A 16,687-nucleotide genomic window follows, 5' to 3' on the forward strand; every position below is an offset into this window, starting at 1 on the left:
GACTCGATGGCACGTAACAACAACAACCATACTGAAGGAATAAGTCCAAGGTGTACTGAAAGCACTAGCAAAGAACAAGACTCTGGGAATTGACAGAATACATATTATTTCAACAAACTGATGCAGCACTGGGGACACTCATCTTTGCCAAGAAATTTGGAAGACAACTACTTGGCCAACTGACTAGAAGAGACCAGTATTTGTGCCCATTCCAAAGAGAGGTGACCTAACAATGCAAAAATTATGGGACAATATCACTAATATCACATCCAATTAAAAGCTTGCTAAAGATAATACAAAAATGGCTACAACCAGACACTGACAGAGAACTTCCAGAGGTTCAAGCTGTACTCAGAAGAGGATATGGAACAAGGGATGTCAATGCTGACAACAGATGGATCTTGACTGAAAGCAGAGAATGCCAATAAGATGTTTATCTGTGCTTTATTGACTATGCAAAAGCTTTCACTTGTGTGAATCACGACAAACTATGGACAACATTGCACAGAATGATTATTCTGGAACTACTTACTCGTGCTCAAGAGGAACTGGTAGATAGACCAAGAGGCAGTTGTTTGAACAGCGCAAGGGAATACTGAATGGTTTAAAATTGGGAAAGGTGCATGCCAGCGTTGTGTTCTTTCACCGTACTTAGTCAGTCTATATGCTGAACAAAAATTCCAAAAAGCTGGATTATTATGAGGGAAACCACAGCATCAGGATAGGAGGAAGACTCATTAACAACCTGCGATATGCAGATGATACAACCTTGCTTCCCGAAAGTGAAGAAGACTTAAAATACTTACTCATGAAGATCAAAGAGCACAGCCTTCAGTATGGGTTGCATCTCAATGTAAAGAAAACAAAAATCCTCATCACTGGATCAATTAAAAGCAATCATATAAATGGAGAAAAGACTGAAGTTGTCAAAAACTTCATTTTGCTCAGATCAACCATCAACACCCACGGAAGCAGTAGTTAAGAAATCAAATGACGTATTACGTTAGGTAAATCTGCTGCACTACACCTCTTTAAAGTGTTCAAGAGCAAGAAGTCAGTTTGACGACTAAGGTGTGCCCGGCCCAAGCCATAGTATTTTCAGTCACCTCATGCATGTGAAAACTGGACAGTGAATAAAGGAGACCACAGAAGAACTGATGCATTTGAGTTATGGTGTTAGAGGAGAATACTGAAAGTTCCACGGACTACCAAAGGAATAAACAGAGCTGTGTTGGAAGAAGTACAGCCAGAGTGCTCCTTGGAAGCTAGGATGACCAGACTTTGTTTCTCATACTTTGGACATAATATCAGGAAGCACCAGACCCTGGAGAAGGATATCATGTTTGGTAGAGTGGAGGATCAGAGGAAAAAAGGAAGGAAAGATCCCTAATGAGATAGATTAGCACAGCGTCAGCAGCAATGGGCTCAAGCTTAGCAATGATGGTGATGCTGGAAGAAGACTGCGTAGTATTTTGTTCTGTTGTGCATAAGATCACAAGTGTAGGCTTGATGGTACCTAACAACAACAACAATAGTGAAAAGGAATACAATTCAGGGGAAATGAATTTTAAAATGTGAATAAAGCATGTCATTGTAGAACCAATCTACCTTAGTGTCGAGCTTATTGCTCCAAAGGCTCTTTATGGAAGGAAGAGGGAAAGGCTGGCCTCTCATCCAAGAGTGGAACTATACAACTCTCCAAGTCCAGTCACACTGGAATTTTCTTTGGTACTCTTACAGGAGCACAAAGCACTGGCTGAGACTTTTTTCCGTGGACTTAAAGACAAAAATGTTAGTGTCGATGCTATGAAGACTGCTGGCTACAGGATAATTGGAGATGGTGAGATTACAGCATCCCTACCAACCATATACCATTCCTTCCCCCTACAGTCTGTCATATTTCAACAAAGGAAGTCACAAATTTACAGAGTAAAAATTTACAGACAGGAACTCTGTAAGTCAGTTTCCAATGACACATGATAAAATGGAATTAACAACAACAACAAAAAGCAGCAGGGGGGCCTTTTTCTTTATCGTAAACATCAAGACCAGGCATTATAATTTGAAATGTTTATGAAAATTTTAAAAATGTATTTTCAGAACATCACTTCATAGTTTACAGTACTATACCCCTTCTAGACTCTATGTGAAGAAGCAGAGACTGCATACTTAAATGTAAATGTTCATTGTTTAACAAAGCCAATAATATTTATGCAGACAGCTTCATGACAGTGTTATTAGTTTATCAGAAAAGAAATTCTGAGTAAAGCTGGGATCTGCATATTTGAAAGTGCTCTCCCTTATCAGCAAGCACACATTAAACCAGGAGCCAAAGAAGAAACATTTGACTCAGAGCATCCCAGTTATCCTAGATAGTTGGACAGTAAGCAGGGGAAACAGCCTGCTCTCCTGTGCTGCCACCACCAAAGCAACATGACACTATTCAAAGTCAGGCTGTCACTGCCTTATACTGAGAACTGGGAGAGGGCCTGTTTTCACTGCTTCCAATCCTAACATAGTCTGTTTGCAGGACCACCTCCACATTAATTTTCCTCAGGCACGACTCTGACCACACCATTCAGCAGGTTCAAAATCCTTCACTGAAATCTTTCTTCTTATTATATGAAGTGTAAACTTCCTACCCTGGCACTTGAAACTTCAAAATTAAGTCCAGTTACAAATGTCATGTTCCAACTTATAATAGGAGCTGGTCACTAGAAACGTACTGCCTTTTTCTGCCTCCACCCTCCCATTAACTCAGTCTGGAAAAATTCTGATTACAGACTGAACTCATTAAGAATTTATTGAATGAATGTTCTCTTGATTACATCATTAATTTCTCTGAAACCTGAGCGTAAAATTCTGTAGTTTACTAATGCTATTCATGTTAAGTGCCATCAAATCAGTTCTGACTCATAGTGACCCAGTATAGCTTTTCCAAGGAGCAGGTGGTGGGTTTGAATGGGTTAGCAATTCAATGCTTATCCTAAGTCCTATATAGAATCAATTACCTAAAGTATCAAAATACATTAAAACTGAGGTAAATTTTTCATACACAACTGTTTAAATAACATAAAATTTTCCTAAATCTAATAAAACACAGTAAAGTTGCAACTGTTAATTAAGATATAACTGTTAACATGCAAGAGGTAACAAAGCAGCTACGCTTTTGGATGCCAAGTACTGAAAAACTTCTTCATGTTAGTTGCTAGTTTTCATTCCAGTTAAAACATTCTGTTATCTTGTATATAAGCAAAGATTTTATCTCATAGCCAACTGCATGCAGTTTCTAATAGTTTTTACTTAAGAAGTAAAAATAAGCATGCAAATATTTAACTTAGAGGATAAAGCAATAATCCCCAGAACAGTGTTGTTAAGCGATTTTTGTGATTTCACCAAAGATAGCTATTTCTAACATTACATTAGAGCTAGACTACCTGGTACAGAATGAAGATGGACTTTGAACACTAAAAAACCAAGGTTTACATCTCAAACTCACAGACTACATCTCAAGAGTATTAACGTAATGCCTGAGTCTTGGCTTCCTCAACTGTAAAGTTTAAAAAAAAAATTTCCTATTTGTCAGGGTTGTGAGACTCAAATTAATATACAGCGAGTGCTAGTCTAACATATCTAACATATCCCTATACATTAGAAGTTAATTCCTTTTCTTACTCTCTGTACCAGTTTTCATTGGGGTATACTTGAACCCCATGCTTCCTCTTTCATTAAAGAACTCTATTACCCAACTATTCAGAATGGATACTGTTTTAACTCATTCAGGTTTAAAAAGATAATCTTTAGAACTCCATCTATAGTATATTAATGAAATTTTATTCATGCAGTAAAGGATGATGCATATAATATGTGTATGTATAGGCTTTTGGTACACTGGACTTTACTATTATATACCAAAGAGGAGAGGTGATATAATTCTGGGAACAACTAACTTTACAAGTACTAACATTAAAAAGCATCTCATTATCTATATCTTTTTAGTTTGTATTATCAGAAATTAGCACTTCTCTAACATAGCATATTTAATTTTGCTATCAAGTACCATCAAGTCAGTTCTGACTCACAGCAACCTTAAATAGGGTTTCTAAGGCTGTAAATCTTTACGTGAGTTAAAAGCCTCATATCTTTCCCACGGAGCAGCTGGTAGATACAACCACTGATCCTGAGGTTCGAAGTCCAGTACTAATCCTACAGTGCCATCGTGCCCATTTAATTTAATTGTTGTTGTTAAGTGCCATCAAGTCAGTTATGACTCATAGTGACCCTATACAGGTTTCCAAGGAGCAGCTGGAGAGTCTGAACTGCCGATCTTGGGGTTCAAACTGACCTTGTGGTCTAGTGCTTATCCTACGGCCATACACCAGGACTCCATCTAATTTAATAGAGCCTACTTAATTTTTCAGTACTTAATGCTACTCCTTAGCACATAAAAAAATGAAAATAGATGCAAGACTCTCAGGAATAAATAGTAGGCTATCACTTAACCAAGGAGCAGCTGGTGAATTTGAACCACCAACCTTGCAGTTCAAACAGACCTTTTGATCCAGTGCATTATCCCACAGCACTACATCAGGGCTCCTATGAGCTTCTGAGATAGAAACCGAGGCTTACAGAAGTTAAGTAAGTTACTCAAGAAGCTAACAGGGCCTAGAAATTTCCAGAATGCCCTAGAGAACAGGATCACTTTAATGGAAAATCACTGCACTATTATATACTGACTTTCACCTGTCTTGCTGGTCTTACTGTCTCTCTGTCAGGGTTGTGTTCTCTCATTTTTTTTTTTTCTGAGATCTCTCCTTGCCCTTACAATGGAAAGTAATTAAAAATTCACACAACCTGATTAAGACCCTGGGCTGCTTAATTTCCATGAGTGAGTTTAAGACTCAAATAGTTTTATACATGGAAGACTTCTCAGGACATCGAGCATAACTTTTCTCTATTAAAGAAATTGGTGCCAATTAAACCTGGTCTCAACTTCCGCTAACTGCCAATTCATTTCTTACCACCCCTTATTTTACATGCAATGACTCTCTACAGTTTTCCTCATTAACAACTAAAATTCTTTATGGGAGGACTACACTTTTAGAAAAACCCAACCAACACCTCTAGTGTTATCTAGTTTACAGTTAAGCAATCGTTCCCCTCTTCCCCCACCCTACCCAATCCAGTCTCAGAAATATAAAGGAGGGAAGCCCCACCCAATCCCTTTCAAGCGCAGACCTGTTCTTTGGGACGCAGGCAGCTCACTGGCATCAGGCAGTGTACCTGTTGTTTCAGGAGGCAGTGCATAAGCTGAAGAGGATGGTGGAGCTCCTGGACCGCCATGCTGGAAGGATGCTCCAGAGGAAGGGGGAGGAGGGAAAGCAGCAGCAGGGCTGGAGGTAGGTTGAGAGATCTGGTGCTGTGCTGCATATAGCTGAGACTGCCCAGAATAGGAAGAAGCAGAAGATATGTAAGGGGTGTTAGAGTAAGTGTTTGAAGCAGGAGGAGCGACAGGTTGCTGAGGTCGATACATTGCTGAACCCCCCGTTCCAAAGGAATACTGCTGGGCTGGTTGATAAGCTACACCAAGGAGAAGAAACAGAAATTTTAATTAGTTACAAGTTTATTCTAGCATAACAGCAAAAACACAAAGTTACCTTATTCTATGAAAATTATGTTTTATCATTCTTCTTACAACAGTAAGTTACAAGCAAAACCTAACACTTACGTTTTGGATGGTTCAGATGCCCTAAATATACTTAAAGCCATTAAGTCCAATATTTGAAAACTATCATCCTCAAATTTATGAAAATCTTTGACTCATAAGACCCAAGAAAGGTGAGACTAATCCTTTGAAACATATTTGCTCCTGTCAAAAAACTAGTGACATCTACTAGCCAACAGATGGAACTATGCTGGCATTACACATCCAAAACATTCCCTTTGCAGGAAGGTTTGGTTTGGTTGCAGCTCAAAACCTCCCTTCCCTAAGAACTACAAGGTGAACACTATTATAAATCAAGTATCTTCTCTGATATCCAATAGGGCCACCAGCTGATTCTGAGTTTGAACACAGTTCTAGACCAAGAGGCAACTTTCTATGATTCCTGATGAAACAAATACTACATATTAGAAATCCTACGGAGCTCTGGTAGCATAGTGGTTATGAGTTGGGCTGCTAACCTCAAGGTCATCAGTTCGAAACTACCAGCCATTATAAGGAAAAAAGATGGGCTTTCTGCTCCCATAAAGATTTACAGTCTAGGAAACCCTACGGAGGGTTGCTATGAGTTGGAACCGACTCCGCAGCACACCACCACCACCAATGTAGTTGGTTAGTATGCAATCAGACAGCAACTAATATTTTAATGCAAAGTCCCAAACCTAGATTTTTTTTAAATCAGTTGCTGTCAAATCAATTCTGACTCATGGCAGCCCGTGTGCTCCACAGGGTTTGCAATGGCTGTGATCTTTCAGAAGTACTGTAGATCACCAGGCCTTTCTTCCAAGGGCACTGTTAGGTGGGTTAGAATGGACAAACTTTTGGTTAGTAGCTGAGCACATAACCATCTGAACCCAAGTTAGGTACATCTGACCACCATCACATTCTGTGGAAGCAGGCAGATATGAACCTCTACAGTGAATTTAGAAAAACTGTACTTAATTCCTATCAGTACTCTGAAGATCATACTTGCACATTAAGTTCATGAAAAGTGGCAATGAATTTGTATCCATGTTAAGTAACAACAGCCACTGTAACATACATGTTAGTTTGGATTAGCCCTTACTAGGTTGTGGACTCTGATTTTTGTAATAGCTATTTAGGCATAACATGTTCCCCTCTGAGGACTTTTATCTCCTATTTAAATTTTCAATAGCGATCCTTTATTACTTTCCAAGTGCAAATATGAAAAAAAAAAACTCCCTGGGATCATTTTATGAAAACTGGTTTGTGTCATCTGTCCTATTGTTAAGTGCCATTGAGCCAGTTCCAATTCACAGTGACCCAATATAGGGTTCCCAAGGGGCAGCTGGTGGGTTTGAATGGTCAACATTGTGGTTCACAGTCTAGCGTTGATCCTACGGTGCCATACCAGAAGATAAAGAATAAAAACAAAAGCAAAAGCCAAACCCACTGCAACTGATGCACTTTCCAATCATAAAGAGCCTATAGGACGGACTCTAACTACTCCCCAAGGTTTTCAAGACTAAATTTTTACAGAAGCAGACAATCTCATCTTTCTCCCATGGAGCAGCTGGTAGGGTTCAAATTCCAACTTACAATTAGTAGCCCAATACTTAACCCACTGCTCCACCCGGGATCCTTATATTAAAATCATGGGATATTTGACTCTCTTTAACAGGTCTTAGAAATGACCCAATAACAAGAACCGGTGGTTCTGAACAGACTGATTTAGTATACTGCTTATGAGCATGTTGATCAGGCCACCTCTTTGGGAAACCATATTTCACTATATAAGAATTTTATACAGAATGGTTCTTTATTTACTTGTCCAATCTGATTTGACCATGGATTTGGATAGCCAAAGTAAATGCTTACTACATTACATAGGACATGCAGCTTTGAAAGGACTTCAGAGTCACGCTACTTACGCTGTGGCTGTGGATAAGGTGGTACCTGGGTGTGCATAGAACCTGGAGATACGGGCAGCTGAGCGGCAGCATTTGGACGGACATTTCCATGCATTACAAAACCTGGAGGTGGAGGGTTTTCTCCCTAGGGAATGAAAATATGGTAAGAAGATTTATATTTGGAACCAGGAACTTTACCAGATGGACTTACAATTTCCTAAATGGAATTCTTATATTTAAACAAAACAAAAAACCCCAAAATTTCAGTTTATTGCATTCTACACATTTTCAGAGCACCACATTTATTAAGCAACACACTGTGAGTGATTTACAGATTAGACAAGTTCTAACCACAATAACCACAATGGTAGTGGTTATTATGTATGGCAGTAAATGCTAACATCCTCGTAAGACTAAGTGCCAATGATAATGATATTCATTAGTCACCAGGGTCTCCCATCACTAATAAATCCCAGCCACTACGCCACACTCTGGAAATAGAAGTATAAATGCCATAAAGGAAACCATTGGCTTCTCTTCAATTTCAGCAAGGCTCAAAACACAAATCAAACACCTTCAGTGAAATCAGATATTTAAACTCTTGTTAGAACCTTGGTTTGTGCTTTTCTAGCTCAAGTCAACTTAGAACTGCAAAAGAAGGAGAGAGGGGTAAGGAAATCAATTAATTGAGCTAAGAACTGCTTCTTGCATCCTAAAAGCATTAAAATGCAATAAGCAGGAAGACAGACTTGGAGAAAGGGAGCTTGAGGAACGGGGCCGGGGAAAGGTTAAGGAATATATACCTACATAGATCTAAGGGAGCAGAATTCTGCTCAAAGAGAATAATGAAGGATATACCTGTGTGTCAGAGGGAGAGGCTGCAGATGGATGGCTGGGAAGGGCAGTAGGAGTTTTGTTACTCCAAGTAGTGACAGTAGGGGCAATTCTAACCTGAATTGAACAAAGAAATACCAATCACAGAAAAATAAAAAAAATGAAAACGTCCAAAGAAAGAAAACAAAAAACTAAAAGGTATTAGTTGCCAGTTGTGAAATAAAAAATAAGAGCAACAAGAAAGCAAGCACACATTGGTCAAATGATTGCATCCAGAGCAGCTGAAATTTTCAAACAAAAACATACATTTTCAACAAAAGGGAAGGCGTAAAAATCAATATGAAAACTTAAAGCACAAAGAACAATGCTATCCAAGTGTTAAGAATAAGGGGGAAAGCTGGATCCTGTAAGTAGGAAGGAAAGAAGACACTGCAGAAAAAAGATAGTTGAGTGAAAAAGAGATTTTAAAAGCGTTAATAATATTCATACTATCATTAGATTTGTAAGCATATTGTTATAAGCTCCTTTTTCTGGATTTCATTAGAGCAACAGAAATCATACTAGTCTCATATAAGACGTAAACAGTGCACAATCAGAGAATAGTTATGTTGAAAGGACAGAGAGCATCACACAGTCTAACCCCCACTCTATACCACTGAGAAAACCAGCACCGCAGAAGCAAAGGGGCTGGTAGAGGTCCATCCAGCTAGATGGACTGACTGCAGGTCCTGTGACTTCTATACAAGTGTTTTCTACACCACACAATGTGGCTTAATCTGGAGTCCAGTCATTTTCAAGTTTCATAAAAAAAGACTTTTTTCAAGTAAATCCTTGCATAAACTCTTCTAAAACTGATCAATATAAAGCTGTGCTGGTTGAAGTGAGGGTGGAAACACTGGCCTTTCACTTTCACCCCACCACCCTTGTCTACAGACATAGTTTTAAACTACAAGCCACTGTCCTAATTTATTCAACATTTATTCAAGCACTAATCAAGAACATCTACTTATGATTTTAATCTTTTTTTAATATGAGTTTGGTAAGTCAAAGTATAACAAAAATCTTCATATTTCTACCTTTTTCCAGAAAGAAAGATAAAACACAAGTACATACAGTAAATATTCTCTTCTTGTAGAAGTACAGAGAATGCCTTACTTCAGTACCCTGAAAGATAGTGTGGTCTAACACAAGGTGTTTGTGAGTTCTAATCCCAACATGGCCATTAGCAGACTTACAACACAGAAATTAATGCTCTGTGTCTTGACTGCTCTATTTTTAAAGTTTCCTGCCAAAAATATTATGTGCCCCACTTGTTACAGCATAGACTTGTTAAGTCTAGTGTAAACTCCATGGGAGAAGGAGAGAGTTAGTGTACTTTGCTCTCCAATGTACCCTCAGCTAGAGCAATGCCAGGAGCTCACAATTGGTTTTCAATAAATATTTGTCAAATAAACAAAAAAAATCAAATTAAGAGACTATGCTAGGTAGCTGCTATATTCCAATTAACATCATGATTAACTTACCAGTAAAAACTACAACAAACAAAAGAACATGTTTCATATTTTTTTTTTTTAGCTTTTCATTTTAAATTTACTTTTAATATAACCAATTATAAGAAGATCTCATCAATTCTATCAAGCAATCTGTTCTACTTTTAAAATAGGCAAATTACCTATGCTATCCATCAGGATCACTTGTCACTTGCAAGAAAATACATTTTTCATAGAGGGTTATCTACTGGTCTGAAATATCAAGGTTTCTAAATGAAATAACGAAATACAATAAGAGATCCTATTTTATGACACTAAACTGTGGAATTCTAAGATAAGCACCAGACCACAAGGTCAGTTTGAAAAGCAAGGTTGGCAGTTCAAACTCACCAGCTGCTCCTCAGAAACCATATATCATCACTATGAGTCAGAACTGACTTGATGGGTCATTATGGGTCAGAACTGACTCAACGGCACTTACCAACAACAACAAACCAGTGGTAATTTTAGCACACTAAAACAAACTGCACTATTTTCATCAACAGAGGCTGGTACAAAAAAAAATTTTTTTTGTCCTAAATTTGATTGTTAAAAAGGGCTTTAAATTTTCAGTCTTGAATCCATAAAGATAAAAAAAATTTTTCAATGACACAAAATGTTTTGAGGGTGTTTTAGTTTGTATGTGTGTCTATATACATCAGCCACTCTACAGAATAAAGATGTATGTGGCAGTCCCTCCATTTCCATAGAGATGACAACCTTGGGCAGTTCTGCTCTGTCTCTTCAGCATGAGGTTAGTATTATAAGAGCTTGCAATGTAGTTTTAATTACCCTGGTAAAATTCAGCAGATTTAAAAAAATCTATTCTGATAGGCTAAAAAGAAGCATTTTAGTCATTTGGATTCTGGTGTTAAAATTTCAAGATAGCAATGTCAACTAAGAATACAGAAACATTAGAGTTAAGGGAAAAATATAAAATATTTTATTACATATGACTTACATAATAACAAAAACTTTGTATTTTACATTATGTCTTACCAAGTAAGTTAAAAATTCATACAAATTACTGTCATAATTATGTAATTTGATAAAATGAATTTTTTCAGGTAGTTAGTGTATTCTTGGAATCCTGGTATGTCACTGCAGGATAATGCACTGAAACACAAGGTCAGCTTGAATCACAAGGTCAGCAGTTTAAATTCACCAGCCACTCCCTGGAAATCCTATAAAGAGTCACTATGAGTAAGAACCAACTCGACAGCACTTTACAACAACAACATATACACATTTGTATGTATATGTATATATGGAGTCCTGGTGTGGTGCTATAGAAAAAGCACTGGACTGCTAACTGGAAGGTTGGTGGTTCAAACCCACCAGCCACTACTCAGAAACCCTATACAGGGGCTTCTAAAAAGTTCATGGAAAATTCCATTATCTTTGAATTCCATTTTTCCAGGAACTTTTTAAAGCACCCTTATATTTACAAAAAGTGAAAGAACACATGACAAATGTGAACCAATATTTCTGGGTAATAACTTTGCTTTTCTTCTAGTTATCTGTATTTTCTCAATTATGTAACGTGAATATATGATACTTTTATATATAATTTGCAAAACTGTTTTCTAAAAATCATGATTATAGATACTAGCAACTCAGAGTAAAGTCCTCCGATTTTCCTTGAAGAAATTTAAGCAAGATTTCATAGATACTAATAAACGTAAAACACAAGAGAAAATAACTGATTGGCAATGGTACAATAAGCATCTCTAGCCTCTGGTTTCTTATGACGTGCTTCTTTTCACATTCTCTGTGACGTTCTACTTATATTTATAAACCTTGGGTCACTGCTTTACGCTAACATCTGAAGGAAAGATCTGCACTCTAGAAACTCTTTATTGAGCTAACACAGATGACATCATAATTATATTAATGATGTAGAAAAAAAATACACAAAAAAGTATTTTCTAAAAATATTTTATAAAATTAACTAAATCATGCATAAAATTGTTTCTGCTAGTTTATGCAACTGCTTGTTAACTGAAACAAATGGTAGATGTTTCAAGAATATATGTACAAGGGAAAACTGACGGAAAAATTAAGGCAAAATCTCCCTGATGGTGGTGGTGTGCCGTGGAGTCAGTCCCAACTCGTAGTGACCCTGCACAGGGTTTCCAAGGCTGTAAATCTTTACGGGAGCAGAAAGCCTCATCTTTCTTCCACGGAATCGCTGGTAGTTTTGAACTGCTAACCACAAGGTTAGCAGCCCAACTCATAACCACTACGCTACCAGATCTCCCCCAAAAGCTCCCTAGAGAGTTAAAATTAATTTGTATCTAAAATATAATTTTCTTGATCAGATTAAAAGGATGACTTAGAAAGGTAGATCTAGAATCTAGGAAGTATACCTACTAAAACAGGATGTCTAGCTTTTTTTTTTTTTTAAAGGGTGTCTCACTTTTACCACATCAGAGAAGGTCTTTTACCTCCCAAACTGAAACTATCTCTCTGAATGTTCTTGGTTGTTACTGACTGCTATTTGCATAGATTCCAACTCATAGTGACTCTAAATACAACAGAAAAAAACTTTGCTCAGTCCTGCACTATCCTCAAAGTCACTGAACAGAATTTCATAAATGTTCCCATTTCATCTGGACCAGATAGATTACTCACATGAGGATAATATTGTTGAGCTGGAACTCTTGGCATCTGTGTATGGCCAGCAGTTTGCCCAGACCTGCCCTTGAGCAGCTGTTGCCTCTCATAAGGATTTTTGGATGTTTCGTGTCTTGCTGCAGGCTCTCCTTGTGCTCTACAAAGTCTGTCACGAAGCTGCACAATGTTTGCCTTTAAAGAGCAACAGAAGAAAACAACCTGTTATCATTCACCTAACTATATGACAGTATGGAGGATTTCTCAAAAGAAAAATCAAGAAATCAATTAAAAGACCCCATTTCATTCATACACTCACTCAAGGATTCAACATTCATGGTTACAGATATGCAAGAATGATCTCAAAATTACTCCATAACACTGAGTAATTTCTAATTTAACTGAGGTAGAAATTTGAACGATACCTATTGCACGGTTAGCATACAAGATCAATGTCTTCTGTTATTTTTATATGGTTTGAATAATGTTCACAAAATCCAAACGTAATTCAAAAACAAAAACATAACTTGCTTTTTAGGAAAAAAAACAATGAAAATCTCTAAGATAGAGATAGAATTGTAAGAGACGTTTGTTTGAAAGGACTTTAGAGTAAGATATAAAACTCAGTTAACTTAAACAGATCTACAGTAAGTATGAATTGACCATATATGCTCTAAGCATCACCAAGCAACAAGAGCAATATGAGAAAATACTTCAATAAGAACTGGGTTTAATATATCTTTATTTTTCTCATTCCTATAAATTCATTAAACATTTAAAGGGTCTCTAAAAAAAAAAAAAAAGAATCAAAGAGACAGCACATCCTAGCAGACTGAATGTAGAAGTGGACATGCAAATCCAACTGTCCTCTACTAAGTGAAACATTAAAGAAATTACAGATTGGGAAAAAGTATAAAAGAATACTTATCCCTTCTCACAAATTACTTCTTGTTTTGGAAAACTTAGATTTGTTTCCCCCCCCCTATAAAAAATTTATTTACATAACATGCAATTAGTTTATCATTACTATTATAAAATGAATGAATACTTACTTAAAATTTCAATAAAAAACATTTAAATGGTCATTTAAACTTCATACTTTACAACCTTTAATGGGGAGAATTATATGCTAGAATGATATAATCTTTAAACGTCCAAATATAAGCATGAAGAATAATGAACAGAAAAGTGTAAGTCATTATAAATGGTATTGAAAATAAAGGACAGAAGGCCTTAAGAAAAAGAGTAATATCTCAATATAATAATGAAACCTTATTAAGGAAAAAGTCTTATTAAACCAACATGTTAATCTCACCATAAATAAAAAGACTGTATTTCTATCCTAACTAACATTCTCAGTAACAGTTAAAGATACTGCTGAATTCACCAGTTAAGTGTAAACAAAACCATACTACCATAGTCCTGGAGGGCAGATTTAAGTATTTTTATTCCAAGTTTAGACAGAATTAAAGTTGTTGATGTTGTTGTTAAGTGCCATCAAGTTGATTCCGACCCATAGCGACCCTGTATAGGGTTTCCTAGAAGCAGCTGGTTAGCTTGAACCACTGGCCTTGCAGTTCAAACGGCTTTGCAGTCTGGCACATTAACCCACAGCACCACTTGTTGTTATACGCCGTGGAGTTGGTTCCAACTCATAGCAACCCTGTACAGGATTTCCGAGGCTGGAGCAGAAAAAGCCTCATCTTTCTCCCACAGAACAGCTGGTAGTTTTGAACTGCTGACCCTGAGGTTCACAGCCCGATCCGTAACCACTACGCTACCAGCGCCACTTGTTTGGTGCTGTCAAATCGGTTCTAACTCATCACCAACTCCTCTGTACAACAGAATGAAACAAGGCCCACTCTTACTGTGTCAATCCATCTCATTGAGGGTCTTCCTTTTTTTCACTGACCTTGCACTTTAATCAAGAATGACATCCTTCTCCGTGACTGGCCCTTCTTGGTAACATGCTCAAAGTACATGAGATGAAATCTCGCTATCCTTGCATCTAAGGGACATTTATTTGTTCTTCTGGCAGTCCGTGGTACTTTAAATATTCTTTGCTAACACCATAATTAAAAGATACTGATTATTCTAGTCTTCCTTATTCGTTGAACAACTTTCACATGCATATTGTTGTTGTTAAGTGCCCACAAAGCAAGGAAAGCTAAGTGACTTTGAGCAGGAGACTTGGTTGCAGAGTGGGCTGCTCTAAGCATTTAATTGGGGAAGCTAGAGCTGAGTGCCTTCAGGAGCTTATGGTGGAATGGTGTATGTGTAGGCATTTATTAGCATCCCTAAAAGAGCTTTGCAACATTGCCAGGACAGAGAGAGGCCTGCCTATGGGGACAGCTGAGGAGAAGCTGTCCTGACTGGAAGGAACTGTGCCCTGAACATGTCTGACTCTGAACTGTACCCTGTTAAAGTCCCTAGTAAACCCAACAATCATTGAGTATGGTGTCTGAGTTCTGTGTAGCCACTACAATGAATTCTTGAACCCAGCGATGTAAAGAGTGCTGTGGGAGGAGTGGTTTGTTGTCATTTTTTGTAATTAAGAATGAAATGTAATTCCCTCTGCCCTGAATACTTCAAAAATATACTTGCCCACAGATAATATCAGACAGAAAGGGTATATAGGATTTTTTAAATCCATACCATACAACACAACCCATTTATTTGATTAAATAATTACACATTTATAGCTTTCCAACATAAACCAAGAGCCTTATACCCAGAAACAGCATTTGACTTAAGAAACAAAAAGCTGTGTCTTTTCCTAATTTATTTTTCTCAAATATTATGCTTAGTAAACATGTTACAAAAGCATCCTATCTCTCTGAGTACACCTAAAATGATCACTGAGGCATTATTAATAACATAGCTGATAGAATTGAACTCATTCAAAATAGTCTATTTACTAATATGTTTATGTCTAATACCAAGTTCTATTTCTTGGACTCACTTCACACATACATTAAAAGAAGAAAAATTGTCCATTTTAATTACCTGGTTGGTGTTTTCAGGAAGAAAAGCCAGGGCTGCCGCAATACTGCCTTGGGCTGCTAGTAAATTGGCATATTGACTCATCTTCTCAGCCAAAAGAACCCCTACTGCATTAGTGTCCATGGTTTGAGAGAGTTGTACAGCTTTTCGTAGGACGACAACTTTCTCTATCAGATCCTAAATGAAAAAAACAACAGATACTGAGACCTTGTATTTAAGAGAGGAAAAAGCAGGAAAAGATAAAGGAAAAAGTTACTTGTCAGTCATTGTTGTTGCTGTCGTAGTAGGCATGAACTACCAACTGTACAGTTAGCATTCTTGTGCTTATCCTATAGTGCCATACCAGTAATTAGTGAAACACAAATCAAAATCACAATGAGATACTATGTCACCCCATTAGGGAGGCTATTATCCAAACTTCAAAAAAAAGAAAAATGACAAGCACTGGCAATGATGTGGAGAAACTGGAACCCTAGTGGACTGCTGCTTGTTATTGTTGTTGTTAAGTGCTGTTGAGTCAGTCCTGACCTATAGTGACCCTGTATAGGGTTCCCGAAGAGCAGCTGGTAAGCTTGAACCGCCGACCCTGCTGCTCAAACCACCAACCCTGCTGCTCAAACCAACTTTGCAATCCCACGCATTTACCCACAGCATCACAAGTGTAAAATGGTACAGACACTATGGCAAATAGTTCGGCGGTTTCTCAGTAAGTTAAACATAAAATCCACAAATTCCACTACTAGGTATAAACCCAGAAGAACTGAAAGCAGGGATTTAAAGTCATACTTCTATATCAAAGTTCACTGTAGCAGTATTTACAATAGTGATATGGTAGAAATAATAACAAAATACACATCAACAAAATAGGGTGTGTGTACATACACACACAATACCAGAAGGATGTTTACCTGTGCTTTATTGACTATGCAAAGGCTTTCGATTGTGTGGATCACAACAAGCTATGGACAACATTGAGAAGTATGAGTATTCCAGAACACTTAATTGTACTTCTGAGGAATCTGTACCTAGACCAAGAAGCAGTTGTTCAAACAGAACATGGGAACACTGAATGTTTTAAAATTGGGAAAGGTGTGAGACAGGGTTGTATTCTTTCA

The 16,687-nt window shown here is 37.5% G+C and overlaps 1 protein-coding gene across 1 annotated transcript in view; it reads right to left on the reverse strand.

Moving 5' to 3' along the window:
- The window catches only part of SEC31A (SEC31 homolog A (S. cerevisiae)), a 129,957-nt gene that overhangs the window by 34,724 nt on the left and 78,546 nt on the right, over positions 1–16,687 (reverse strand). The window contains exons 19-22 of the mRNA XM_006877753.1: positions 15,576–15,749; positions 12,591–12,764; positions 7,615–7,738; positions 5,217–5,580 (exon numbers count right to left, since the gene is read on the reverse strand). Coding sequence (XP_006877815.1) covers positions 5,217–5,580; positions 7,615–7,738; positions 12,591–12,764; positions 15,576–15,749 — 836 coding nt within the window. The remainder of the gene's footprint in view (positions 1–5,216; positions 5,581–7,614; positions 7,739–12,590; positions 12,765–15,575; positions 15,750–16,687) is intronic.

This window comes from Chrysochloris asiatica, unplaced genomic scaffold (assembly GCF_000296735.1).
Source record: "Chrysochloris asiatica unplaced genomic scaffold, ChrAsi1.0 scaffold00588, whole genome shotgun sequence".
Lineage (NCBI taxonomy): Eukaryota > Metazoa > Chordata > Mammalia > Afrosoricida > Chrysochloridae > Chrysochloris > Chrysochloris asiatica.